Below are 27,686 nucleotides of genomic sequence, written 5' to 3'. Positions count from 1 at the left end.
CAGCATAGGCTACAAATAGTTGGTCAGACTTCCTGGTGGTCTTTGTTCTGTCCAAGTAGTAGCGTAATTGTCTGTGTATGTCTAAAGTATGCAGCAGCTTTTCCCCTTTATTTTGAGGATTGGGAAAGAAAGTAGCCAGGTGAATTGCTTGATTTAGAGACACCCTGGATATCACTTTTGGCATGAATGAAGGATTGGTCCTTAGAGAAACTCTGTCCTGATGAAAAATGAGAAAGGGAGGTACTGCCATGAGGGCCTGTATCTCCGAGACTCTTCTTGCTGAGGTAACTGCCAACAGGAAGACCGTTTTCCAGGAGAGAAATTGCATTTCTGAAGATGCTGCTGGTTCAAAAGGAGGAAGAGTTAATTTTTCCAAGACGTAGTTGAGGTCCCATGCAGGAACTGGTGGTTTTCTGGGAGGTTTGATATTCTTTATCCCTCTTAGAAACCGTCTTAGCAAAGGATGCGAAAACACAGGTGGGTCACAGTTGTAATTTGCTGAGATTGCTGAAGCGTGAATTTTAATGGAAGAATATGAGAGCCCACTATGAAACATTTCTGCCAAGTATTCTAATATCTGAGGTATGCTCATCACTGATGCATCCTGGCCCTTTTTGGCATTCCAGATGATGAATCTCTTCCACTTGGCCAAATAGGTTTTTCTGGTGGAAGGTCTGCATGCTTCCAGCAAGATTTCCTGAACCTTTTCGGAGAGGGGGACATGGGTCAAAGTCATGGAACCCTCCAAGCTGTCAGTTGTAATGTTTGCAGGTTTTGATGAACAGTCCTGTAATTGTGTTGAGTTAGGAGCAGAGGCCATTGAGGCAATGGCCACGGTTTGGTGTGAGTTATGCTCAGTAGCAAGGGATACCAATGCTGCCTTGGCCAGTCTGGAGCTATCAATATTCCTTTTGGTTGCTCTGCTTTGATCTTCAGTAACATCTTGGTCAGTAATGGTAGAGGAGGGAATGCATAGATTTTTTGGGTATTCCAGCTGAAGGAGAGAGCATCCGTTCTCCAGGCTAGAGGATGGTGTGTCCTTGAGCAGAACCTGTCCAGGTGGTGATTGAGATGAGAAGCAAAGAGATCTATGTCCGGTCTTCCCCATGCAGTTGTTATTTGTGAGAAAATGTGTGGATGCAGCATCCACTCGTGTGGATCCACAAAATTTCTGCTCAACCTGTCCGCCAGAATATTGTCCTTGCCCGGAACAAACTGGGATTGCAAATGGATGTTCAGTTTCAGGGACTTTTCCCAAAGAGCCATTGTTAGTCTACAGAGGGGATACGAGTGATTGCCTCCTTGTTTGTTTATATACCACATGACAGTGGTGTTGTCTGTCCTTATTAGCAGATGGCCTTGTTGAAGAGATTTTCCAAAGGCTTCTATTGCATGTATCACTGCCAACATCTCTTTTTGATTTATGTGCAAAGGCATTTCCGTGGGAGTCCATTGACCTTGAATGCATCTGTCCTCCATGTGTGCCCCCCATCCATGATCTGAGGCGTCTGTTGTAATGGTTTGACTTGCTTGAACTTTGTTGAAAGGCATGCCTTCGTTTAAATGGCTTGCTTGAGCCCACCACAAAAATTCCCTTTGCAGGCATGGAATGAGTGGTATTACGTCTTCTAGGTTGTGGCTGTGTTGAGACCATAAGCTTTTTAGGTACCATTGTAGCTTTCTCATGTGTAGTCTTGCCAGAGGGATCAGAAGAATGCAAGACGCCATGAAACCCAGGGCCTGCAGGATCTTCCTTGCGGTCAGCTGGGTAAGTTTTGCTAGGCTTCTGAAGTAATCTGGTAAATGCTGTTGTTCCCCTCTGTGAGGAAAGCCATTTGTGATTGTGTGTCCAGTTTTGCTCCTAGAAAAATAATCTTTTGGGATGGCAATAGTCTTGATTTTTGAATGTTGACTGTGTATCCCAAAGCCTGTAGCAACTGAATGACATAGTCCAAGTTTTTTATCCAGGTTTGTTTGCTGTCTGCTTGCATGAGGCAGTCGTCCAAGGTAAGGGTATATTTGAATCCCCTGGAGTCTGCAATGTGCAACTACTGATGCCAGGCATTTCGTGAATACTCTGGGCGCAGTAGATAAGCCAAACGGCAATGCTGAGAATTGATAATGCTTTGTTCCTGCAAGAAAACTGAGGTATCTTCTGCAGCTGTGTCTGATTGGGACATGCAGGTATGCCTCCTTGAGGTCCAGAGTAACCAGCCAAGACCCCTTGCCCAGCATGGGAAGGAAATGCTGTAATGTCAGCATTTTGAATTTTGGCACAATGAGAAAGGTGTTTAGAACGGATAAGTCCAGTATAGGCCTCCATTGTTTTTCTTTTCTTGGAACAAGGAACAGTCTTGAATAGAATCCCTGGCCTTGTTCCTGAGGAGGAACCTTTTCTATAGCTTTTATTTGTAACAGCTTTGAAACTTGTAAGAGAGCCTCTGCCCTTTGATTTTGTGGCAGGTTTGGCATGCCTTGTCTCGTTGGTAAGGTGTGGAAGTGGAACCTGTAACCTCTGTCTATTATGTCCAGAATCCATTTGTCCTTGGTTAAAATGTGCCAGTTCTTTGAGAATAAGGATAATTTTCCGCCTAGAGGTGCTTCTCTTTGAGCCTTGGTAGGCAGAGTGAAAGTCAAGTCATTGTGATTGTCCCTGTGGTGCAGGTGAACTCCCTGCGCCACTTCTCTGATTTGGTGGTTGCCATTGGCGGCCCCTGTAGGAGCCTCGGTATTGCCCTCTACCTCGAGCACGCCTGTTTTTTCCCCTTTGAAACTTGTCTGAGTCTGGAAATTCTTTGAAGGCCAATTCCTGCTGAATCTGGGAGGCTGAACCTGGAGGAAATCCTTGACAGTCTGTACTGATTTTGCCTTTTCCTCAATAGACTTCAGCACATCCTGTGCATTAGCACCGAAAAGCTTCTGTTTTTCCAGAGGTGCATTCAGGAGCTTTACTTTAACATGGTCTGGCAGTGGCTGTTCTTTCAACCAAGCATGTCTACGTATAACGGCCCCTGTTCATGGCTGCCCTACATGAAGCTTCCAATGCATCATAACCACAATGAAGAAAATGATTGCTAACCTGCTGAGAATTATGAACCAAATCCTGCAAAGCCTTTCTATCTATAGGCTCAGGAGAGGCTAACTTTTTCTGCAAATCATCCATTAAGTAATCCTGGTACTGAAACATATGAAAAAGGCAGTTGAGTGACCTCATGGCAAGGGTGGAAGAGGTATAAACTTTTTTGCCCCATCTCTCCAGGGACCTAGCTTCCCTGTCAGCGGGCAGAGGGTTTTTGGCCGAGGAAGTAGCCACTCCTTTGGGGCCCTGTGAAATAGTTTCTAGATCCACAGAGTGGGCCTTAAAGAGATGTTTATGGGTTTCAGGGACCCTGTAATATCTGTCAGGCTTGACAGGAGCAGGAGGGAGAGAATCAGGCGAAGCACTGGAGTCTGAGTATACATCATCAAGGATATCCAACACTGGAGGAATAGCTAAAGGTCTGTGTTGGGGTAGCTTAAGGAAGGTACGTAGCCTTTTCCCGGAGTCAGAAAATTCCTGACCCTGCCACTGAAAATGTTCTCTCATGGAGTGGAGAACTTCACCAAAAGAAGTATCCTCTGGAGGGGAGGCAGAGGGAATTGAATCCTCAGCATCCGAGTCCTCATAGGCCTGGAAGGATTCTTCCTGGGTATCTGAGTGCTCTGAATCCCCAGAGGCTTCATCTGAAGAGAGGGTGTCTGTCTGCTCAGTTCTAGGCCTTTTATCTGCAGGCGGCTGAGAACCCCTGTCTGGGTGCGGCTGAGAACCCCTGATAAGAGAGATTAGATCTGCAGCAAGAGTCATGATCTGTCTATCAGAAGAGGGGCCCTGAGAAGTAGATTTAGGATGGGCCTTGGCCTGGCTGGCAGCCTTAGCACGTGCAAAGGCATTGATGGACATGGATACCGGAGGCCTAGCTGCCCCACGTGCAGGGGTAACCTTGTCCACAGGAATGGTGTTGGGTAAATCTAGAGCTTCGGTTTCTGGAGGAAAATCAACAACCGGCACCGTTGAAATCTCCGGGACCGAAGAACACGTTAAAGCGGTGTAGTCGGCCTGGGGTGGTTGAATTACCGCTTCCGAAGGGACTGATGCACTCGTGGAGGGCTTAGGTGTGGTATCGGTGGACGACGCGGGCCGAGGATGTCGGTCCCGGTCCTTGCGTTTTTTGGTAGATTGTGCTGTCGGTTGTTCCGATGGCATGATATAAGCTATATATAGATATAAGATTCGCCAAAAAAGTCTTCGGCAAATTCTGCCCGGTGCCTGAGTGTGCGCTTATTAAAGCAAGCACAGGCAGCACAGGCCGAGACGTTGTGGTCTGGGCCCAGGCAAGGGAGGCAGTAAGAATGGAAGTCCTTATGAGGTATTTGTTTACCACAAGACAAACAATTATTAACTTTTTCAATTTTTTCTGACATCGGCTGAGGCAAGAAAAAATGTTCCCCAACGGGGTACTTAGCTTTTAGATGACTTCGGTAACTGAAAACACAGGAGCTGACCGACCGGCACTTGCGAACTGCTTCTGCTTCGGGCACCGCGCGGCAAGAAAGACTGAAGAAGATGGCGTCGGCGGATGCCTTTATACTCCAGCCGTTCTGACGTCGGGGAGGAGGCGACATCGGCCGACGCCGGACCCAGACTTTGGAATCCGGCCGACCGAAGGGCTGCCTGAGGCAGGACAACCCATATGTCAGGACTGCAGTTGCATTCTTGAAGGACATCATGGTCTCTTTCTGCCTTTTCAGTTTTAATGGTTAAATGGATATTACTAATACCTGGTGGGATATTACAGCTGCTTTTCACACAACATTACAACGACTTTTCTCAAGTGTCTTCATTTCTAAACTCGTGACTTCTCATTAACAATGATGAAGTATTCTATGATTTCAGTGTAAACAGATTCTTAACCTTGGAAAAGAAAGAAAGTTTCTTTACATTTTATTTTAGTCAATCTGTTTCCTAAGGCTATTTCCCAATGCCCCTGAATCTTCTATAGCCGTGTTTCTCATAAAGTATTACTTTCTCTTTACCTTCTATAATATTTTTAATTTCAAGAAAAATGTGCGCACAAATGTGCACACAAGTACAGGCATTAATCAAATTAATGACTATTTTAAATATGAATTATAATCAACTTTATCGGTGTATAATAATTCCAGAGACCTATGCAAGGTCCAATGCTCCACTCTCAGACCCATGAGTGGCCATCAGACATCCCAAATGCACCATTCATTTAAAGAACAAAACCTTTAAGGCATTAAGGACCAATCCAGTGCTAAAACAGAAGTCAACTATTGCAATATTTGTGTGTGTTACTTATACTATACATACAATTAAGCTACATGCTTTAACTATATCTTTACCTGTAAAAGTTTGTCAATGCCCAGGGCTCTGTCAAGTTCTGCCAGTTCAGTCTCATCTTTTCCACTAAGGAAGGAGATCAACTGATCCAGCAATGCCTTCTCATCATTTCGGCCTTCAGGTGTAGTTGGAGGGCAAAGAAGGTCATCTAGGCGAGGGCTGAGACACGCACTACAAAAGAAAGAAGATAAAGTAAGAACAACAAAGTACTGGATCTGGAACACAGCTTCACAGTTCAAGCTTCCCAAAGAAATGCAAGACAGCACAGATAAGTAATGACAATACAATATACTATTTTCAGCTACCAGTCGACTGCACTGCAGCACACTGGTTAATGATATTGTATATTGTGAGATGCTAAAGAATGATAACATACACTGTTGTTACACTGCTTACACTACAGACATTATTATTCTGACAAAGGTTGCAATTTACATTGTCACAGAGACAGGGGGTTGCTGTACGAAAGCTACCTGAACTCTTAACCATCGCAAAATGTACAGCCTGCACTACCTTAGAAAGGAGGCTGGTTCCTTTAAATGCATGTGTCTGCAATCTAAGTCAGTTTCAGCTAATCAGGCTTGAACAATACTGAAAAGAAAAATTGTCTCCATCAGTGAAGTAACCACAATGTAAAGTGAGAGCGGTTGTGAAAGTGTTGTTTATCAGTCCTTCCAGGAATTTAAAGCACTTTTTATCTCAAGAACGACGCTACTTCAAGGAGGAGCACTGTTTGTTTAATTTCTAACTGTACTTCTTCTGCAAGTCTAAGGAAGAATGTGGTTTGGTTATAGGAATCATCATGGCCAGCCTTAGACCTAGGGCAACTTGGTGGCCGCCAAGGCTGCCACTGTAGCAGGAGTGCTTTTCCAGTAATCCGGATGGTGTAAGGTAGCCCAGGATGGGACTCAGGGTGGTGTTGCAGGGGCACTGTGGAGACTTTTTGCCTAGGGCACCAGTTAACCAAAGGCCAGTCATGGGAATTATACACCATTTTGGATTACCTGGAGACAAGAAACTGGCTGTGCTGACAAAAAATGCAACACTGCTTGCTGAGGAAAACAGCAAACGTTGTCAAAAATTAAACAAGCAAACTATGACATTTTCAGCCGTATGCTGAAATGAAGATTTTACCTTTTCTGTCTTGCAAGACTGAAGTCTAGGCAAAATAAAGTAAACTGCACCGTTTAAAACATATGGACTACAAACTTCTGTACTTCCTGCAGCAGAAAAACAAAAGACTAAATGCACTAATTTTTGCACATGTGGTAGAGATGCTAGGGAACAAAATACTTCCTTTGACCTAACCATCCATGGTAATACTGCTACAGTAACACAGAAAAAAGCTACAGACTCGCTTTACTGTAACATTTCTCAAAGTGACACACTGTGCAATCAGGCATGATGCACTAGCTATTTTGGCAAATACTACTGAAACAACCATTTATTAATTATTAGTTTACAAAATAGTAAAGCAGCCTCATATGTATGACAATCAGTGCTTACATTCAATTACCACTAGAGAAAAATTATTTACTTACCATAACACAATATATTTTTATTCATGTATTTCTGCTGCAGCTTGTGTGTCCTTGAGCCACTTGTCGGATCTTGTTTGGCAGTATTAGTGCTGCAGCCTCAAGCACCTTTAAATTTTCCTTGTCATCATGCACTATGAGCTGATAATGCCTCAGATTGAATTTGGTGCCTTATCCACAACACAAATATCTCTCTGTCTATATATATATATATATATATATATATATATATATATATATGGTTCCACTTTAAATAATCGAATGTTCAGAACATCGACGTTCTGATCATCGATGTTCAAAACATCAAAGGTTTAAAGTGGAAGTGCCAGGTAAGTGAGATTGCGGAATGTTGGGTGTGTATGCAGGGCAGCAAGGTGCCCTGCATGTTGTGTGTGTATGCGCCATCTGAGTGTTGGCATTGCAGGTAGGGTACAGGAAATCTCCTGTTTAGCTCTACCACATATAGCGGTAAACGGGAGATTTTCCTTACCCCACTGTAGTGTGATCTCGGAGTTGGAATATTAAAGTAGGGGGTGTGGGGCGAAGCCCCCTGCATAACATAGTTTTTGTGATTTCTTTGTTGTTTTTATGGTTCATTTTGAACCTTCGATGTTCTGAACATCGATGATCAGAACGTCGATGTTCTGAACATTCGATGATTCAAAGTGAATCTATCTATCTATATATATATATATATATATATATATATATATATATATATATATATATATACATATGTATATATAAAAATACACACACACACATTATATATATATATATATATATATAATATATATATGTGTATATCTATACACAGACACACACACACACACACACACTCACACACACACACACACACACCCCTATATAGGTTCACAGGTGTGCTGTAGCCTCAAGCACCTTTAAATTTTCCTTCCCATCATGCAGCAGGAGCTGGTAATACCTCAGATTGAATTTGGTGCCTTATCCATTCACAAATACATGCATATGTACTAAATATATATATATAAAAAATATATATATATATATATATATATATATATATATATAAAAATATACACATACACACACATATATACATATGTATATCTATACACAGACACACACACATACAGGTACATAGGTGTGTAACTAGGTTAATGGCCGTGGGGCTTTTACAAGCCTAGCCATTAGGATTGTCCTGGCATCGTGCCACCTGACCTTAGTTCCCAGTGCCTCTGTCAAGTACAGCTACTGTAGTGATCCCCGGGGTGAATTTTCTATTTCCCATCCACTCATCAAGATTTCTCTTGAAGAGGGCCAGTGAGGCGCTCCGCTACACATGTATGTGAAGTCTATTCCATAGCATGGGCAGTCTCTGGGTTATGAAGCTGCCCCTCCAGCTTGTTCTGTTGACTGTGGTAATGAAGTTGAGGTCTCTGGAGCGTGTAGTGCAGAGGATTGGGATTTCTTTAGATGTAGCATTTCTAACAGAGCTGGGTCAGATTTTAAGTCGAGCAGAGATCACCTCTAAGTAGGCGACATGAGACAGAGAATAGTTTTTTGAGTCTGTCCATATAGGACAAGTGTTAAGACCTAAGATCCCCTTTCTGAGGTACTTTTGCTGCCTCTCCAGTTGTTGTAAGTGTCTAGGGAGGTACATGCCAAATGGGGCACTGTACTCGATGACTGGCCTAATGAGGGAAGAGTAGAGGGAGACAATGACCTCTTTCTTCCTGGATGCAAAACCCTTAGTAATGAGATGTGCCACATAGGACTTTTGACCACAGTGGCAATGTGATGGTCAAAAGAGAGGCTGCTGACAACCTGTGTTCCCAGATCTCTTATGACGCCTTCTGTGTTCAGTGGACTACCATCAATGTGGTAATTCATGGGAACCAGGTTTCTCGCAAAAGGGGATGACAACACACTTTTTGGCATTGAGCTTAAGGCCATGGTTCTGACACCAGTCATTGGTCTCAGTGAGGCCTTTCTGTAGGATGTCAACATCATTTAGGGAGTTATTTATGGCTCCCAACTTGCAATCATCTGCTTATTTTGCTAGCCAGAGTCCCTTCGTGTTGGCCTGGACTTCAGAAAAGTAGATACCAAACAGGAGAGGACCCAGGACAGAGGACCAAACCCTGTGGGACTCGACTCATGACTGGTCGACAGTCTGACTTGGAGTCCGCTACTTTCACACTCTGGGTTCTGGAAGCCAGTTTGCAACCCACCTAGTTATATAGGGGTTGAGGTCTAGCGTAGTGAGTTTTTCTACGATTCCTGTATGGGGAATGGTATCAAAGGCCTTGGCCAGATCAAGGTAGGCTGTATGAACCACCCCTTGCCTTCATCCACAGCTCTGGTGACCGACTCAAAGAAGTCTACCAGGTTGAGCAGGCATGACCTACCCTTCACAAAACCAAACTGTGTGGGATACAGAGTTTGGAGGTTCCCTATACCTTTGTTTACTAGGTCCATGTTGATGTGTTCCACAGCTTTGCATATCAGACTTGTCAGGCTAATGGGGCGATAGTTCCCAGGGTCCACAGTCGCTCCTCCTTTGTGGAGACGGAGGACTGTAGATGTGCATCATTCGGTATGGATAAAGCCTGAGGTTAGGCCGTGACTGAACAGGGCACACAGGTAAGGTGCCAGTTCACTTTGTAGTTCATGTAGAACACAGCCATGGATATTGTCAGGTCCCATAGAAGCTGTATTCTTGGCCTTGGACAGTGCTGTTTTAACCTGTACAGCAGTAATACTGGGTGCCTGGCAGTCTACTGATATTGTGAATGGTCCTTTGGTGGTGGAGAGGGGTAAAGTTGGCATTGAATCTGTCAGACAGTACATTGGCAATATCTGTTGGCTTAATATAGGAGGTGCCATTGTGCAACAGCTCCAAGCAAATCTGGGTATTGCCGTGGAGATTCTTTACATAACTATAGAAGGCCTTGTGGTTGTCTTTACTATCTGCTGCAATTCTGTTTTCATAGCTAGTTTTAGAGGATTTGATGAGGTATCTCAACATTTTGTTGAGGCTGATAAGGGAGTTTTTCCAATCTTGGGACTTCACCTTATTCCTCTTCAGTTTCCTCCTTCAGCTGTAGAGTTTGTTTATGGCAGGGGACCACCAAATTGGCTTCCTTTTTTTTTTTTTTTTTTTGAGGAGAGCGTCTTGGTTCTATTGGGTATGGTGAGATCCATGCATTTGTGTACGTGTTCATACAGGGCATTAGTGTATGATTTGGCGGTCATGCAGCTGTTTTCCAATTGCATGGGTGCTGTGAAGTTAGCCACCTCTGTTTTTAGGTGCCAAAAGTTAGCTTCGGAGAAGTTTTTCTTGGTGGTTACCTTTGCGGGGGTGGGGGCGTGGGGGTGGGAGGAATGTGGATTTCCAAGGTGATTAGTTTGTGGTCGGATCTAACCAGGGAGGAGTTGACTATAGGTACAAAGCAACGGTCACCCATGTTAGTAATGACCAGGTCAAGGATATTGCTACTTCTAGTGGGGTTAAGAATGAGCTGGTCCAGGGCATTGGAATTAACGAATTCCAGGAAACGTTGGGCAAGTATATTGGTACACGAGTAGTTTTCCCAGTTAATGGAGGAGTAGTTGAAGTTGTCCAGTATGAGTGTGTTAGGTTGGACCCTAATATTCTCCAGGGTGCTAAGGAACGTGGAGTGCGAGTCTTAGGTCATGGTTGGGGACTTATAGCAGGCTACGACCTGAATCGCTGTCTTACCCAATGTTAGCTGCACCTGAAGTACCTCTGATGCGTCATGTTGGGCTACCAGTCTGGAGGTGTGCGCATTCTTTATAAATATGGAAACACCACCACCTTTGGAGCTTCGGTTCAAGTACTGGGGCCGAAAGGTACGGAATGAGTTATAGCCTGGTAGTGCAGGGGTGCTATCTGCTGCCTTGTACCAGTTCTCTGTTACTGCAGAAATGTAGATGTTCTCCATTTTAAGGAGTGCTTTGAGCGAGTGCATTTTGAGATTTAGACTTCTAGCATTGAGGAGCATGACCCTCAGATTGCATTTTTTTTTTTTTAACTGTTACGGTGGTAATTTGGTCTTTGGACCACCGCCTAAAAAAGGCACTATAGGGGTGGCAAGTACATACATATACATATATATATATATATATATATATATATATACATACACACACACACACATATATATACATATATATAAATTATATATATATATATATATATATGGTAAAGAAACTATCCCCAGGTGGGTAAATAACTTACTAAGACAACGGTACCTGGTTGAGAGTAATGAATGAAAGACGACCGGAGCCAGTTCCAGATTTGAGCGCTTTCGTTCGTTTTATTGTTACATATTCGAACTTCTTCAGAAATCTACAGAGGAACATTGGTATAAGCTTTATATACTAAACAGTGGTTAGTAGCATGCATAATGCGTGACGTATACTTTTTACAATGAGTCATCTGATCCATTTAAGGAGGCATTTAATGTTGATGGCTCCATTGAGCCCTGGGGGTGTGTCTGCAGCAAGTTCAACTTGCCATTTCAGTTCCCTTACTTCCAGGGGGGTACTTGATTCGTTGCTAAAGCTGTGAGCTGCTTCTAATACTAGGAACAGGAACATGCTCTTGGGGCATGTCTTCGTGTGTTTAGCTAGGGCGTTAGTATGGTCATTTCTGCGAATGGCCTGGTAGTGCTCACTGATCCTATCTTTTAGTCTCCGGGAAGTCATACCAATGTAGAAAGTCTCACATTGTTGACATCTGCTGTAGTAGACTACGTTGCTTGTGTGGCAGTTGTGTATACCCGTAAGTTTGATTGGTAGTTTTCTATTGCTGCAGGTAACACTGTTAGTGGTGAGGATGTATTGGCAGCAGTTACATTCTGTGCATGGGAAGGTGCCATGCATGCTTGAGTGGGTGTCATTGGGTCCTATTTTCTTTTGCTCAAAGAAGGCTTTGAGAGAGTGGGTGCGTTTAAAGGTGAAGGTGGGTTTGTGACCCACTGCTTTGCTAACTTCAGGGTTAGCTTGTAGGATGTCCCAATTGTTAGTGATGCTGCCTCTGATGTCAGTAGCATCAGTAGAGATGGGGAGGGGGAATCTAGGGATGTAAGACGTTTTGTTCCTAGGTGTTTCATGGAACCCATAGGTAAGAATGGGTTTGTGCCTGTTGTGTCTATGTTCGCTGACTTCTTGGATGACTTGGTCTATCAGTTTGTCTGGGTATTTTTTGTCGATGAATTGTTGTCTGAGTAGACTACATTCATCGACGTATTGCTGGTCATTACTGACCAGTCTACTGAGCCGTACCAGTTGCCCTTTGACTACATTTTTCTTCATGAAGTTTGGATGCAAACTTCTGAAGTCAAGGAAGTTGTTCTTGTGGGATGGTTTTCTGAAGAGCGTGGAGCTGAAGCTTCCGTTGTGTTGCTCATGGCTCAGAGTAACATCTAGGAAATTAATTGTATTTCCTATACCTGCAATGGTAAACTTGAGGAAGCTGATGCTGTTTTTAATTTTTTCAAGGAACATGTCAAGTTCTCTGTTGGAGCCCTTCCATAGCAGGAACATATCGTCAATATAGCGCATGTACAGTGCTATTTTTTCGAAGCCTTTCAAGTGGCATAGTATGTCTGCTTCCCATGAGCTAAGCACAAGGTTGGCATAAGCAGGGGCCATTTTCGCTCCCATGGCAACTCCTTTCAGTTGCTGGTAGATGCTTTCATTGAACTTGAAGTTATTTTCGAGCACCAGTTTCAGGAGCGTGCAGAGCGTCTCGGCTCTTTTTGGGTTCATATTTCTGTGGTTTGTCAGATAGTTGTACACTAGCTTACTGCCTTCGTCGTGTGGGATGCTAGGGTATAGTGCTACTATGTCTAAGGTGACAAGTATCACTTTCTCTTGTGGGAATTGGTTGTGGAATTCATGGATTCTGTTAAGGAATTCCCATGAGTCTTTGAGGTAGAATTCCGCCGTTTGGGCGTATGGGTTGAACACAAAGTCCAGTAGTTCGGAAACAAACTCTGTTTTTGTCCTTTTGGACGAGACTATGTGTCTGAGGGGGGTCTTTTGGTCTTTGTGTATTTTGGGGATTCCAAAGAGAATCCCTACCTCTGGGGAATCTACTTTCATGAAGTCTAGTTCTTCTTCTGAAATGGCACTGCTTTGGGCAAGTTTGAGCAGTGTTTTGTCTATTTCTTTGAATTTTTGGAGCACTTCATCTTTATTTACTTTTTTGTATTGATTTACATTGTTGAGAATTTCTTCCATTTTCAGGTTGTAGTTACTAGTGTCCATGACTACAATACCTGCTCCTTTATCAGCCTTCATCACTGTAAGTTCCTTGTTGGCTTTGAGTGACTGAAGTGCTGCTTTTTCTTCTTTGCTCAGGTTGCTTATAAACCGTCTTGGTTTGTTGTTAAGCAGTGTCCTGATTTCATTTTCGCACACTTTAGCGAACACATGAATGTTGTTATTAAGTGTAGGGTTAAAGGTACTCTTTCTTCTGAGTACTGCGGGGAGGATTTCACTGTCTTCTGAGCTCAATGAGTCAGCTGACTGTAAGGGGGTGCTACTCGGCCCTGGTATTTCGCCTGCACCTGATACTTGAATTGTTGCTGTGGTTAGGACTTGCGGCTATTCTTTGTCTGTAGCTGCTGCCTGTGTCTATGAGGGAGTTACTTTCAGCGTTGCTGAACAGCGAATTGCTTTCCGCATCGCTAAACAAGAGTGGGCTGAGGTTATTCTCTGTTCTGAATGCTGTTTCTACGTCAGCAGACTCGTGTTAGGGGGCTGCGTCCCTTGTGGCGTTCATTTGGGGTGAACGCTGGTCGCATTGAAGTCCCTGCCTTGTAGTTCTGATGTTTGTGTGTACATTGAGTGCAGGTGAGTGGCCCTCAGCATAACTGTGTGAGGAAACACTTTCTCTCCTGCCATTACAGGTCTCATCAAAGTTAACAACATTCTCGAAATTATTCACAAAACAATTCTCAACAGTACTCTCAACAGTAATGTCACTAGCATTGTCACGGGTATTTTCAAAATGCAGTAGAAAAGAGTCAGACCATTTATCACCAGTGTTGTCCCAAGCATGATCCTGCGTGTTCTCGACTCCATGCTGAACGGAGTCATATACATGCATATTAGCATCAACATTTTCAAAACTGTAATCAAACATATTGTGAACCGTAGAGCAGCAGTTAGCTTGGCGGGAATGCTTAGATACATCGTACCTATGGTTGTTTTTATTTAGCAGTTTGGAGAACTCGTACCGCTCAGGCATAGTCGTATTGCATTTTGGCGAGTTACCAGTGCTATGGTAAGCGTCGTTATTTTTACTAAAGTCTATGATATGCTGGTCAGTAAAAGGGTTGACCTTGGTATCGACCACGGTACTTACTACTTGAAAAACTTTCGCTAGCATAAGTCGTAACATAGTTCACGTTCTGTGGCAGGCTATTATTTGGGCGGACAGAGTTAGAACATGCATAGATGAAAACATTTGAATCATCGTTGTTACTATAACTGCTTGTAATATTAACATTTCTGTTGTTTATGTATGTTACATCAACCATATTAGTTATATTATCAAGCGTACAATTTTCATTGCTTTCAGTGTAACTTTGCGTGCTGATATTATTTACAGAAACAGATCTATTTACCTGACTTGTATCTCTGTTAGCTGGTGCTGGCGACGCATTAGGGTCATGCAAATGTGTCGCTAACCGTGCAGAGATACCATCATTGACATCTAAATTAATGCTAGTGGTTTCCTCTGGCATGATTAAATCCAGGAGGTTAACTTTATTGTTCTTGAAAATATGCTTAAGGTTCAGCTGCCTACAAAACAGTTTGAGATCGAGTATAACTTCAGTTGTTTTAGCTCGTTGAGCTGGAATAAAGTTTAGCCCTTTAGAAAGTAAGTTGCAAGTACCTTTATCTAGTCCTTGATTCGAAAGGTTGACAATAGCCATTTGTTGGTTGGGCTGTAGACAGTCGGTTAGTTTGTTTGAGGGTAGTTCCTCGTGGCCATTGTCCTCTTTAATGGTTGGTTGTAGATGGCGTTGCTCCTGTAGTTGCGGTCTTGTTGGGTCGTGCCTCGTGGTCTGCCTTTTGGTTTCTGTGGTTGCGGGAGCGGGTCCGGTGGTTGTGGGTCCGTGCGCTTGGCTAAAAAAGACTTGGGTTGCCTGCGTTCCTCGTACCGGTCTACGGTGTCGTTGTGAGCAGGGTTGGACGTTTTGGGCCTCGCACCTGCTTGATGTGCTAATGTGAAATGACTGTGGTTGCGGTTTCCACCTTGTCTGTCCAAGCTGGTGCATGCCTTGTGGCTGTAGTATCCCTCGTGTGTGGTCTTTGTCCCTGGTTCTTTGGGGTCGCTTGGTGGGAATTAGTGCCAGATTGGTTTCTGTGCGGTGTATTCATGTCGGCGTCCTGATCGCTTCCACTGTCGGTGTCCTGAGTATGGTCGGTCTCCGATGGGTTAGTAATCCTTGGGTACGCGGTCTTGTCCTGATACTCTGCCCAGTCTCTGGTTAGTTTCTTTTTCTTTTTTTGTGTGGTCACTTTAACGTGTTTGGCAATGTTCGCGTTAATGTTTGACCATTCTGCATTGAGTTTGGGGAAATCACAATGCTGCGTGACAGTATCGTTGATACCAGTGATTTGTTCTTTGAGGTCTGCGAGTTTTTTGTTATAATATTTGATGAGCACTTGCAGTGCTTCTAAGCCTGCATCATTGAAGATACGGCAGAGTGCGTTGTACGTCTCGTCATCTTGTTGCACGCTGTTAGGGAATTTGTAGACTCGCAGACCTTTGGGCACAATTTTGAGCCCAAAACATGTGACTAGGTAGAAATTGTCCAGTTCAAGTGCCTGGCTAATTCCCTGACCTCACCTCCAGCAACCCTCAGTAAGCAGGTGCTGAATGTCATTCTGGAGGCAAGGAGGCCTAGTATTAGAAAATCCTATTCAGAAAAGTGTAAAAGATACTGTCCTTGGAGCCAGGCTCAGGGGATGGGCACAACAGTGCCCAGCTTACCTCATATTCTAGATTATGTAACAGAAATGCTCCACAAGGGCCTGTCTTTCTCTTAAATTAAGATTCATGCCTCTGCCTTATCAGCACATTATAATTCCGAGCCACCCCTCTTCTCTCATCCCCTGCTAAAACAATTCCTTAGAGGGGCCAAAAATTTAAGACCCCCCCCCCCCCCGGAGGGCTCCCACTCCAGCCTGGGACCTTAACTTTGTATTGGAAAAACTCACTCTTCCCCCCTTTGAACCAGCTGCTACAGCAGGGTTGAAATTCCTTTCTTGGAAAACAGCTTTACTTATAGCCATCACTTCAGCAAGAAGAGTGTCTGAACTGCAGGCCCTCAAGGCAGTGGAACCCTTCATTATCTTCCATGCGGGACAGGGTTTCCCTCAAGACTAATCCATCCTTTATGCCCAAGGTGGTGTCTAGTGTGGCTCTAAACCAGTCCATTCATTTGCCTACTTTTTTCCCTAATCCTCAGAATAAAGGGGAAAAGGATACTGCATTTCTGGACGTACACAGCTTAGATTCTATTTGGACAGGACTAAGCCTCTCAGAAAATCTGACCAGCTGCTAGTTAGCTTTGCTTCAGGGGAAGAGGGGAGGGGCATTTCAAAGCAAACCATTTCCAAATGGATAGCACACTGCATCCATGACTGCTACAAACACCAAGGAAAACCTACCCCACAGGGGATAAGAACACATTCCACCAGAGCTGCATCTACCTCTACTGCATTTCTCAGAGGAGTCCCTACCAGGGACATCCTGGAAGCTGCAACCTGGAGCTCTGTACATACTTTCACCAAGCATTGCCACCTGCCTATCTTTTCTAAATTTGGATTTGCCACAGCAGTCTTACAGGGCCTTATTAGTAGCCCTAATGCTCTTTATCTGCATCCACCCTTCCTTAGCTTTGGGAATCAATCCAAATGTGATGACTGCAAAAGTGAACCACGAAGAATATAGTACAGTTGTGTACACTTACCATAAATGTAGATGTTCAAGTGTATTCACTGTTGCAGTCCTGTTACCCACCCCCCTCCAGCTCCCTGACTTCTCTTGACTTTTACCTTTCCTCCTTGTTTGGCATATATTATATCATGTGTATTTGCTTTTTGCTGAGGGTGTTCCATACCATGTAATTGCTTCCTATTGTGGGGGCACCTGACATCTGGGGCAAGAAAAACTGATGTAACGGCGTTGGCTGCATGTTTTATACACCTGACATCATGGAAGAAACAGCAGCATCCGATGCAGAAATACGAAGACTCTGGTATTCAGAGCGGCTGAGGGCTACCTGCAGGCAGATAACCCATATGTGATGACTGCAGCCGTGAATACACTCGAACATCTACATTTATGTTAAGTGTACACAACTGCACTTTCTCTCTCTTTTGAGGTGATCAGACTCCTAAATAGTACTCAGAAGGAGTCTGTTTGTGGACTTTACAGTGGAAACGTTTTTTGTAATCTGTGCCTCATCTTAGAATACTGACCCTTTTTCAGCCCTAATTCTGAATGTCCTTTGGCTTCTAGTGTGCATTTTTTACTCTAGCTCTATTTTTTTTCCCATAGTTAAAGTGCAGCTAGCAGCTATCTCTAATTTTCATGCTGAGCACCAAGACTGTTCCCTTGTCTTGATAAGCTCTGCAAAGCCTTTCAAACTTCTTACTCAAGCCATCAGTCAGATAACCTGTTTCATCTTGATATTTAAACTTCATTATTGAAACACTGACAAAGCCAGCCTTTGAACCAGTTACCTCAGTCCCATTAAAGTTTCTTTCTTGGAGAAAATTTTTAATACCCTTTACTTCCCCTAGAAGGGTTTCCAAGCTCCAGGCACCACTACTTCTGCCCCCTACTTGTTTTTTAATAAGTACAGTGTCACTCCAAACGAACCCATCTTTTCTTCCTATATTTGCTTTTGAAATGACAGTGACGCACCCCATTCACTTATCAGTACCTTTTCCCCAATAATTTAAATGAGAGTGCACTGTCTATACTTTAAACATAGATAACTGTGTACCTTCACAGAACCAGAAATTTTAGGAGGGATTCACAGCTATTTGTTTCCTTTGCAATGAGTAAACTAGGAAGAAAAGTTTCCAGAGTTCCACTTTCCAGTTTTCTTTTGGACTGCGTCACTTACATGCATGTCTCTCATAAACTTGCCTATTCTGGCTAAATCCAGGGCTCATTCCACCAGAGCAGGGGCAACTTCTACTGGCTTTTTCAGCTATTCATCAATAGCTGTGCTGCTGCCACTTGGTCCTCCATGCACACATTCTTTAAACACTGTGAATTGGATTCTCTGTCCACAAGGGTCTCCTGTCATGATACCACACTGGAGTTCAAGTAGCCTGGAATTCTGATCTGGTGGACTGAACAGGATACAAAAGTTTTGTACTTACCATCGTGCTAGATCTTTCATTCATGTCCATCTGATACAACATCCTTTCCTCTCATTAGTGTAATACATAATTACATTTTTTTAAAAATATCTTACTTATTAATACATAATTATTTTTTTTTCTTTATTTTTTAAATTTTTTATTTTTACTTACATTTCTAATTTTTATTTTTATATATATGTTTAAATATTTAAGAAATTTTAATTTTCTTAAATTTACTATATTTATATAATCTTAAAATATTAGTTATATATATTATAGTAATATTCATTAATATTATACTTTTTTTTAACATATATAGTTTTGATTTATTTCTTTTTCTTTATAAATTACATTATCGTTTAAATTCCTATATAATATATTTATATACATATAAAATATATTTTAATATAATATGTTATCTATTATATATTAATTTATTACTTTAAATATATTATAATATATATATATTATATTGTATATTATACTTATAACATGATATACTTTCTTATATATATTTTTATATTGTATTATCATTAAAGTATTGTATTCATTTCTTATTGTTATTTAAAATTTTATATTCTTATATTGTTATATTAACCATTTTTTTTTTGTTTTATTTACGTTCTCATATTTCTTTATATTTAAATGTATTATTCTTAAATCTCTTATATCATGATTATATTATATTATGTTTAGATTATATTTTTCCTATTTCATGTCATTATACAAAATATATGTGTTTATATTTATATTAAAGTTAATATACTTATTTATATATATTTTTGTAATTTTTGGGATTATTGATGACACCTGTTCCTTAAAGGTTTTTATGATAAATGATATAAATTAATGTAATTTTTGAACGAGGTAAAAAATCTTCCAAATTTTTTCCATGATTCAAAAATTTGACCCTTTTTTTTAAAATTCCACAAAATCTAATCCCAACATTTAGTTCAACCCTTAAAATTTTCACTTAACTTTTCTAATCTTCTACTTTCTTTCTAGGAGATCTCCTTTTTTAATTGCCACATTAACTTTTACCTTAGATTTTCTTGACTGTAATTTCATAAACTAATTAAACCGTAATTGCAATTTAACATTTACTAGTGCATTTCTGTTCATTCCCCATGACTAAATTTCCCTTTTCAGTAATATGTCCTTGTCTCCCCAAAAACCGCAAAATGCAGAACTCCAGAACACATTGTCAATTTACAAAAAGTTTGAAAATTTTTTGGTTAAAAGTTTTACAAATAATGAGAACAAGCTATAAACAAAGGGAATAAAGGAAAGAATCAAAAATGTTTATTTAAAGAGATCTAGGCTTGGATTTCTTGTGTAAAAAATGGAAACCCAGTCTATTATGGACTTTGCTTTTAAATTTAAAAATGTCCCTTGTTGTGAATTATTTTTATTTCAAAATAGGAACAGGAAAAGCTATAGTCCAATCTCTCAAACCATTTTGTTGGGAGGAGGCCACTGAATCACAAACTGAATTATCCTGTATGTCATGAACAGACTGTACTGTGTGAATATCCTGTGCTTGTCGGGGCAATCATAACGGGGCAGTCTAAGAGGTCTTAAGAAGGGGGTCCAATTTTCCCTTTTTAAAAATTTTTGATGGGGGTTTGGAAGGTCTGGACATAGAGACCTCAGAGATGATAGAGTCAAGTAAATCTGCAGGATACTGCCTGTCAACTAAGAAAGATTTGAGGGTAGAACATTCTTCTCTTTTGAGAATAGAGACAGCATTTTTTTAATTGATCCACCCCCCCCTGTGGGATGTTTCCCTTTTGGTTTTTAAGCTTTTCTTTTTTTAAAAATTTTTTATTTTAAACCTTTTTAATACAATTTTCAAACTTTTGCGTTTGCAAAGGGCCCTGAAATTTAATTTTTTTAAAAAAAGCTCCCTTAAAAATGCACCAAAATCATTAAAATTTATGAAGTTGGTACTAAAGAAGGAAAAAATTAACTTACTTTTTTTAATTTTATCTTTTTTTGAAAAGTAATATTTTATTTTACCATATTAGAGGAGAAAAGATTAGAGAGTCCAATATTTTAAAAGGTTAAAAGGGAAAAATTTGGAATCCCACAAGCTTATGAAGAGCAAGTAAATCGCAGGATCTGTGTCAATAGAAAATTAGTAGAAATTTTTTAGGGAAGAGAAGATTTTATTGAACCCTGTACGTCATTTTTGGGGCAAGCTTGTTCAGTTTGTAGGAATGAATCAATCAAACAGTTCTAAATTTTAAATTGACTGAAAGGGAATGTTAGTCAGAATTTTGAGTTAAAAAAAGGAAATGTTTGGTAAAGGTGATGATTACAATGACCAAACAGATCAGAATATTAAACTAACATTTATTTACAATTTTAGTTTATAAATTACGTATTTTAAATAAAAGAAGCAGTTTGGGACTAAATTAATGCATTTTTAGTGATTTGTATTTAAGGTGTCATTTAAGTTAATCTACAAACTTAAATATGCATATCTGTTACATTTTTTCCTTATTTTTACTTGATGTACTTAAAGATATTTTTAAAATGAAATTATACATGATTGATATATTATAATTTCTAGAAATTCAAATCTGATTAAAGGGAAAAGTTATTGATTAAAAAAGTTTTATAAGAAGTTATTTTGTTACAAGAGTTTTGTGAATATTATAAGTATTTAATTATTTAAATAGTGTATTTAAATTTAATATATAAATGATAGAATTAATATATAGAATTGAGATTAAAGTATATATATTATAAATAATATAAAATAGTATGAATGAATAAAATAAAATAAATGTATAAATTAATGTTAAAATAAATTTTTAAAAATGGAATATAATTATATTAAAGATTATTACTTTATAGGTATTAAATTTAAGCTAATTATATTAAAATATAGTCAAAGATATAATATAATAATTAAAAATTGGTAAATATTATATAAATGGAAATTTATTATTGTGTGTAATTTATATTATATATATAATTTATAAATTATTATTATTAAATTTTTTAATTATTTAAATAAATAAGGTGATAAATTAAATTTTTTGTTTTTTATTAAAGGGTTTATATATATATGAATAATTTAAAATTAATTAAAGGTAATAATAATATATACATAAAATAATGAATATATTTAAAATATTTTTATTAATAAGTTTAAAATAATTTAATTATACAATGGTTGTTAAATTATTTTAAGAAATAAATATTAATTTTATTATTTTTTAATATTAAATTTATAATTAAGTGGGAAAATTTTCATATATATATAATTTTTATTATTTGGTTTATAATTAATATATAACCTAAATTTTATAATTAGTAATATAACAATAAATATAGATATTAATAATAAAAAAATCATCTTATATATATAGTAAAATTTGATATATTATAAAAATAATATATATATATATAGAATATATTTAAAAAAAATTAAAAAATTATAACAATATAATAAAATAATAAAAAAAATTGAAAAAATAACCCTATAATAATAAACAAAAATAAACATATATATATATACTAAAATAAGTAGATAAGGGAATATAAATAGTAAGGAGAAAGATATATATAAAAGATAAAGAGAAAGCGGGGGTATAAGATATAGAAAGAAATATAGAAGAAAAGAGAAAATAAAGATATAAGGAATAATGATGAAAGGAAAGTCGGAGAGGAGAAGATAAAAGAGAGGAGATAGATCTAGAAATATATAAAAGGGGGAAAGAATGAAGGAGGGGCATATAATGTAAGGAGAGGAAAGAGGGAGAAGGGGAAGAAAAAGGAAGGGAAAAAGGGGGAAAAAAAAAAAAAAAAAAAAAAGAAAAAAAAAAACCCCCCCCCCTCCCCCGAAAGGAATCCCATAATTTGGCTGTACTTGTAAGAAATCTTTAACAGTTTGCTTAGATTTAGCTTTTTCCTCCATCCTTTTGAGGACGACTTCTGCTCTGTTGCCAAAAAGGCGCTTTTGGTGTAAGGGTGCATCCAGTAATTTAGCTTTAACATGATCTGGCAAGTTTTGTTCCTTAAGCCAAGCATGCCTTCTAAGTACAGACCCAGTGACAGCAGCCTGCAAGATGCTTCTAAAGCATCAAAAAAACACATTGCAAAGTATGAATTACCTACTTGGTCAGCAGAATGCATTAACTCTTGTAAATCTTTGTGTTCAGCACAGTCAGGAATCAACATCATTTTCTGTTTAATTAATCCCATAATATGCTGCTGACACCAACATATGAAACTGGCAATTTAAAGCCCTAGTAGCCAAAGTAGCAGTATATACCTTCTTACCCCATCTGTCTAAAGCTCTAGAATCCCCAACAGAAGGGGTAGAATTTTTGGCAGTAGTAGCCTTAATGCCTTTTGGTCCTTGGGAAATGGTCTCTGGATCTGCAGCAGGATTCTTGAAAAGGAATTTGAGAGAGTCAGGTACTCTGTAGTATCTGTCAGGTTTCCTGGGAGCTGGAGGCAAAGTGTCTGGGGTAAGGCTGGATTCCAAGAAAACATCATCTACAATCTCCAGAACAAGAGGGATAGCTAGAGGTCTGTGTTCAGACAGGTTTAAAAATTCCCAAGTCTCTTTTTGGACTGAGAATAGTCCTGGCTTTCCCAGTGCAAATGCTCCCTAAGGGTATGGCAAGGTTTCACCAAAAAAAAATCTTCTGGAGGGGAAGCAGAGGGAATGGAATCCTCTTCATCAGAATCCTCATAAGTAGATAAGGGTAAATCCTGGTAGTCAGAAGGAACAGAGATATCAGATTCCTGATCAGAAGAATCAGAAAGAAAATCAGTTCTAGGTCTCTCAGAGGGGAAAGGCTGGCTTCCCCTAATTAAGGTAATAAGGTCTTCAGCCATTCTAATCATTTGTTTTTGAGGCACATGGGCCTGAGAATGTGCTTTAGTCATTGGTTCTTTATGTAAAAACTTGGGAATCAGGGGTAAAGTTGGAAAGGTACAAAGAAAACTGGAAGGCCATTGCTAGGTTACAGCATCCTTCACTGACTGTTCTGGTGGTGGGATCATGGCAAAGTATCTACTGTACCTGGTACTGATTGGGAGCAACAAAGGTCGTAACAGGGAAAGCCTCAAATGACTGAAGACATTACAACTTCACAAGTCCTACCTACCTGTAAATATTCAAATTCCTCACTGCCTCAGTGGTATTTTGGGTACCCAAACAACCCAGTATTGGCCAGCTTTTAAAAGATCACACTCTTACTTCCTCTCGCTTCCTGTGACACCTGGAAACCAAATCCAACAGCAATTGAATCTAAGAGGCTGAAACCCACTTCAACTATGCAGAGTCTGGAGGAAGGTGAGTGGGTGCTGTCACTGAGGCAGTGAGGAATTTGAACATCTACTGTTACAGGCAACTAGGACTTGGGCAACTATCTTCATTATTTTCACTGCCTCAGTGACATTTTGGGTGGACTCCCAAAGCTTACCCTACCTGGGAGGTGGAAGGTTAAAGATCCAGGAGCTCCCGGAGAATGGTCCTAGCAAAGCCTTCTCTGGATCTTGGAAAGGAAATCCAGTTTGTGGTACTGTTAGTATGAACAAGGGAATGCTTCTAGAAGCCACCCCTTTCCAATACGCCATCTAAGAGGATAAGCCTCTAGTCGAGTGGGCCTTAACCATGACTGGACGAGATTTACCATTGTGGGAGTAACGGAAAACAATAGCATAGGACAACCATTGTGCAACAGTTTGCTCGGAGACAGGTTGAGATTTCTTAACCTGCTTGTAGGAGACAAACAGCTTTTTAACATTTCTAAAGGGAGGGCTTTGTTCTGTCAAGGTAGCACAAGAGCTGCCTGTGTGCATCCGGGGTATGTAGAATCTTTTCTTCCTTGTTTGTTGGATCAGAATAGAACACTGGGAGACTGATGGTTTGACTCAAAATAACTTCAGAAACAATTTTAGGCATGAATGATGGATTAGTGTGTAACACAACCATGTCTTTGTGAAAAATCAGATATGGTTGGCCCAATATGAGAGCTTGCAGCTCAAAGACCCAAACTGCAAGATGCCATAGCAATGAGTAAAACTGTCTTCCAAGGTAATGAACTGTAAATCAGCCTGAGGGGCAGATTCAAGAGGAGGTCAGGTCAATTTTTGAATAATAAAGCTGAGATCTCAGGGAACAGGAAGAATTTGCTTCTGAGGTGGTCTTAAGTGCAACACTCCTTTCATAAACTGTTTGACCACAAAAAGAGACAAAAGATTGGGATCCATGGACAGAGAAGTTACTCACTTCTGGATCAAGTCCTAGAAAACCTCTACGTGATGCTTCCACTCCCGAATGTCGATCCAGGATCTGTTTAGTCAGTCTGCCACTGTGCTTTGCTCTGACAGAATTTATAGGTTCATAGGTGTTTACTAGGCTGACCACAAAGGCCTTTTTAAGTTTAGCCATGCATCCCAAATCTCTGACGAGTTCTGATACCCCTGATAAGTGTAAGAATAGACCTGGGAGATGAACCATTTACAGGTTAGCCTTATGAGGCCTGAAGAGTCAGAGGATGCTGTACAGCCAGCCCTCAGGCCATCACTGCCAACTAGCAAAGTTCGTATGACCTTATGGTACCTGAAAAAAAAGCAAGGGGTAAATCACAGCAGTGTTGTATGTGACCACTACATGAGGACCCGGAGTTTATAACTGGTGAAGAAATTTTAAGGCATGAATCGCTGGCAACACATCTTTTATGTTAATGTGCTTTGGAGTGTCCCAAGGACCCCATAAGTCTTGCACTTGAACTCCCATGGACACTGATACTGAAAGTATTATTTAGTGAGGAGATGGTAAATGGTAATTTCAGGTGGTAGAGGGATTTTGGGAGGAAGAGGGTGAGTTTTGTCTTTTTAGGTTTAAGAATGAGTTGGTTGTTAGACGGCCAGGATTCAGTAAGCTTGAATGATTTTTGTGTAATAGTTAGTGGGTCTACCGGGCTATCAGCAAAAGAGATGATAGTGGAGTCATCAGGATACTGAATGAGGGAAGACTAGGGACAAGATTGGTATAGTTGGTAAGTAAAGATGTTAAAAAGAAGGGGACCTAGAATTGAGCCTTGAGGGACACCCATATTAATAGGGAGAAAGTAGAGTCTCATTTGACGGATTGCATCCTGTCTGTAAGGTAGCTGTTGAACCATGAGATATTAGAATTGGATAAGTTGAGTTGGGCTATCTTTGAGAGGAAGATGGAGTGGGAGACAGTGTCAAAGGCTTGAGAAAGGTCCAAGAAGAGGTAGGACACAAGTTTATTGTTGTCTCTAGCAAGACAGAGTTGATAAGAGAGATGAGAGCAGTAGTTGTACTGTGGTAAGGGTGAAAACCATGCTGGGTAGGGGTAATCAGATTTTTATGAATAAGACAGGTTAAAATTTGTTTGTGAACACAATGTTCAAGAATTTTGGAAAGAGGAGAGAGAAGTGCTATAGGCCGATAATTAGAGAGCTCAATAGAATTCCCTGCATTGTGGATGGGTATTATGTGGGATTTTTTCCAAATAGTGAGGACAGTTGATTCTTCAATAGAGCGATTAAGGATGGAGACAGGATATGCTATGGAATTAGCTGCAATCTTAAGGAAGTGAGGCAGCAGTTTAGCAACAGAAGGTGAACATGGTTTTAGTTTAAGAAGGTTTTTAATATAGTTAGCAGGAATTGTTTTTAATGAGAAGGGGGAGTTGTGTGGTTGAGAGGTGGTAGGAGGTGAAAGATTAGGTGGGTTGGAAGTTTGCATGAGTTTACAGATTGTATCAATGAAGTATGAGTTAAAGAGAGATGCACTTTCATTTGGTGTGTTATCAGGACATGGGTTGGGAGTTAAAGGATTGCCAGGATGGAGAAGATGGTTAATAGTGTTCCAGAACTTTTCAGGGTTTCTAGGTGAAGAAATTTGGTGAGTGAGATAGAAGTTCTTTTTATCAATAATAAAGTGCTTTCTAGTCAGAGTCGGAAGTTCCCTATATATTTAGAAGTTAGTGGGAGATTTTGTTTTGGTCCAGAGTTCCCATGCATTGTCTCTTTTGCGCATAAGAGCCCGTGTAAAGTTAGAAAACCAAGGAGAAAGCATAGTTGTGTAAAATCTTAACAAAACCATAGATGTCCTCTTCCAATTTGCAGTATTCTAGCTGTGGGATTTGCTGCCCTCAGGCGACTCTTACGTCAGCTCCTATATAAAAGCTTCAGCTTGGCTGTTGCAGCGGGCATGGGACGTCAGACATAAGGCCACAAACCAAGGGCCTTAAATGTGACATCTGCAGGCACAATCCTCAGAACTTGAAGGCCAGCAGGTACAGAAGGCCCAGCAGGAAGAATGCCAGTGGGGACAGGTGTGTGCCCTTGGTGTCCTTCAGCAGCTTAGATAGATCCAGGTCTTAGCTGGGACTAAAGGAGAAAGTATAGGGGGTAATGGTGGGTGGGATGGAATACTGCAACATGGAAGAGAAGGACATCTATGGTTATGGTAAGATTTTACACCACTATTCTATGTCCTTCTATTCCTATGTTGCAGTATTATAGTTGTGGGAGAGTACCACAGCTTCGATGCATGAAAGGGAGGTGGATGCTGAAGAGGATTCTACAAAGCCCTGTAGGATGGCCCTGGTGAATCCTGCCCTTGCTCTGGAAACTTGGTCCAGTTTGTAATGTTTGCTGAAAGTGTGGACAGTGATCCATGTGGCTGCTTCCATGATGGATGCCGTGTCCAGACCTTTCATGAAGGCCATGGAGGCAGCCACAGCCTTAGTGGAATGGGCCTTTACTTCCCTGTGTTTTTTTCCCATGGTGAGAGTAACAGAAACAAATAGTTTTCCTGATCCAGCAGGCGATGGTTTGTTTGGAGATTGTCTTGCCCAGGGCTCTGGGGTGAAAGGAGACAAAGAGCTGCTTAGATTTCCTAATGGTTTTGGTTTTGTCCAGGTACAATCTAAGTTGCCTGTGCACATCCGAGGAGTGAAGTATCCTCTCCCCCTCATTAGTGGGGGAGGGAAAGAAAGTGGGTAAGTGGATAGATTGGTTTAGAGACAAGTCATTGACCACCTTGGGCATAAAGGAGGGATTAGTTCACAGGGTGACTCTGTCATTCTGGAAGGTGGTGTAGGGAGGGTAGGCCATTAAGGCCTGGAACTCTGAGACCTTCTGGCTGAAGTGATAGCCACCAGGACTGTTTTCCATGTACACATCTGTAGGGAGGACGACCCAGCTGGTTCGAAAGGGTGCTGGGTTAGTTTTTCCAGGATGTAGTTGAGATCCCAGGCAGGAGGGATAGGTTTCTTTGGTGGCCTCATGTATAAGACCCCTTTAAGGAAGAGCTTTACGTCGAGCCTG

At 40.5% G+C, this 27,686-nt stretch overlaps 1 protein-coding gene across 4 annotated transcripts in view; it reads right to left on the bottom strand.

The window, feature by feature from the left end:
• The window catches only part of NCOA1 (nuclear receptor coactivator 1), a 1,171,950-nt gene that overhangs the window by 326,144 nt on the left and 818,120 nt on the right, over window positions 1-27,686 (bottom strand). For all 4 annotated transcript variants that reach the window (XM_044062390.1, XM_044062389.1, XM_044062386.1 and 1 more), the window contains exon 13: window positions 5,407-5,575. In XM_044062390.1, the coding sequence (XP_043918325.1) occupies window positions 5,407-5,575 (169 nt within the window). The remainder of the gene's footprint in view (window positions 1-5,406; window positions 5,576-27,686) is intronic.

The sequence above is a fragment of the Protopterus annectens genome, chromosome 2.part1, assembly GCF_019279795.1.
Source record: "Protopterus annectens isolate FY-2018-M chromosome 2.part1, PAN1.0, whole genome shotgun sequence".
Classification (NCBI taxonomy): Eukaryota; Metazoa; Chordata; order Ceratodontiformes; family Protopteridae; genus Protopterus; species Protopterus annectens.
Note: the sequence above shows the minus strand (reverse complement) of the source record. Positions and strands in the feature narration are given on the sequence as shown.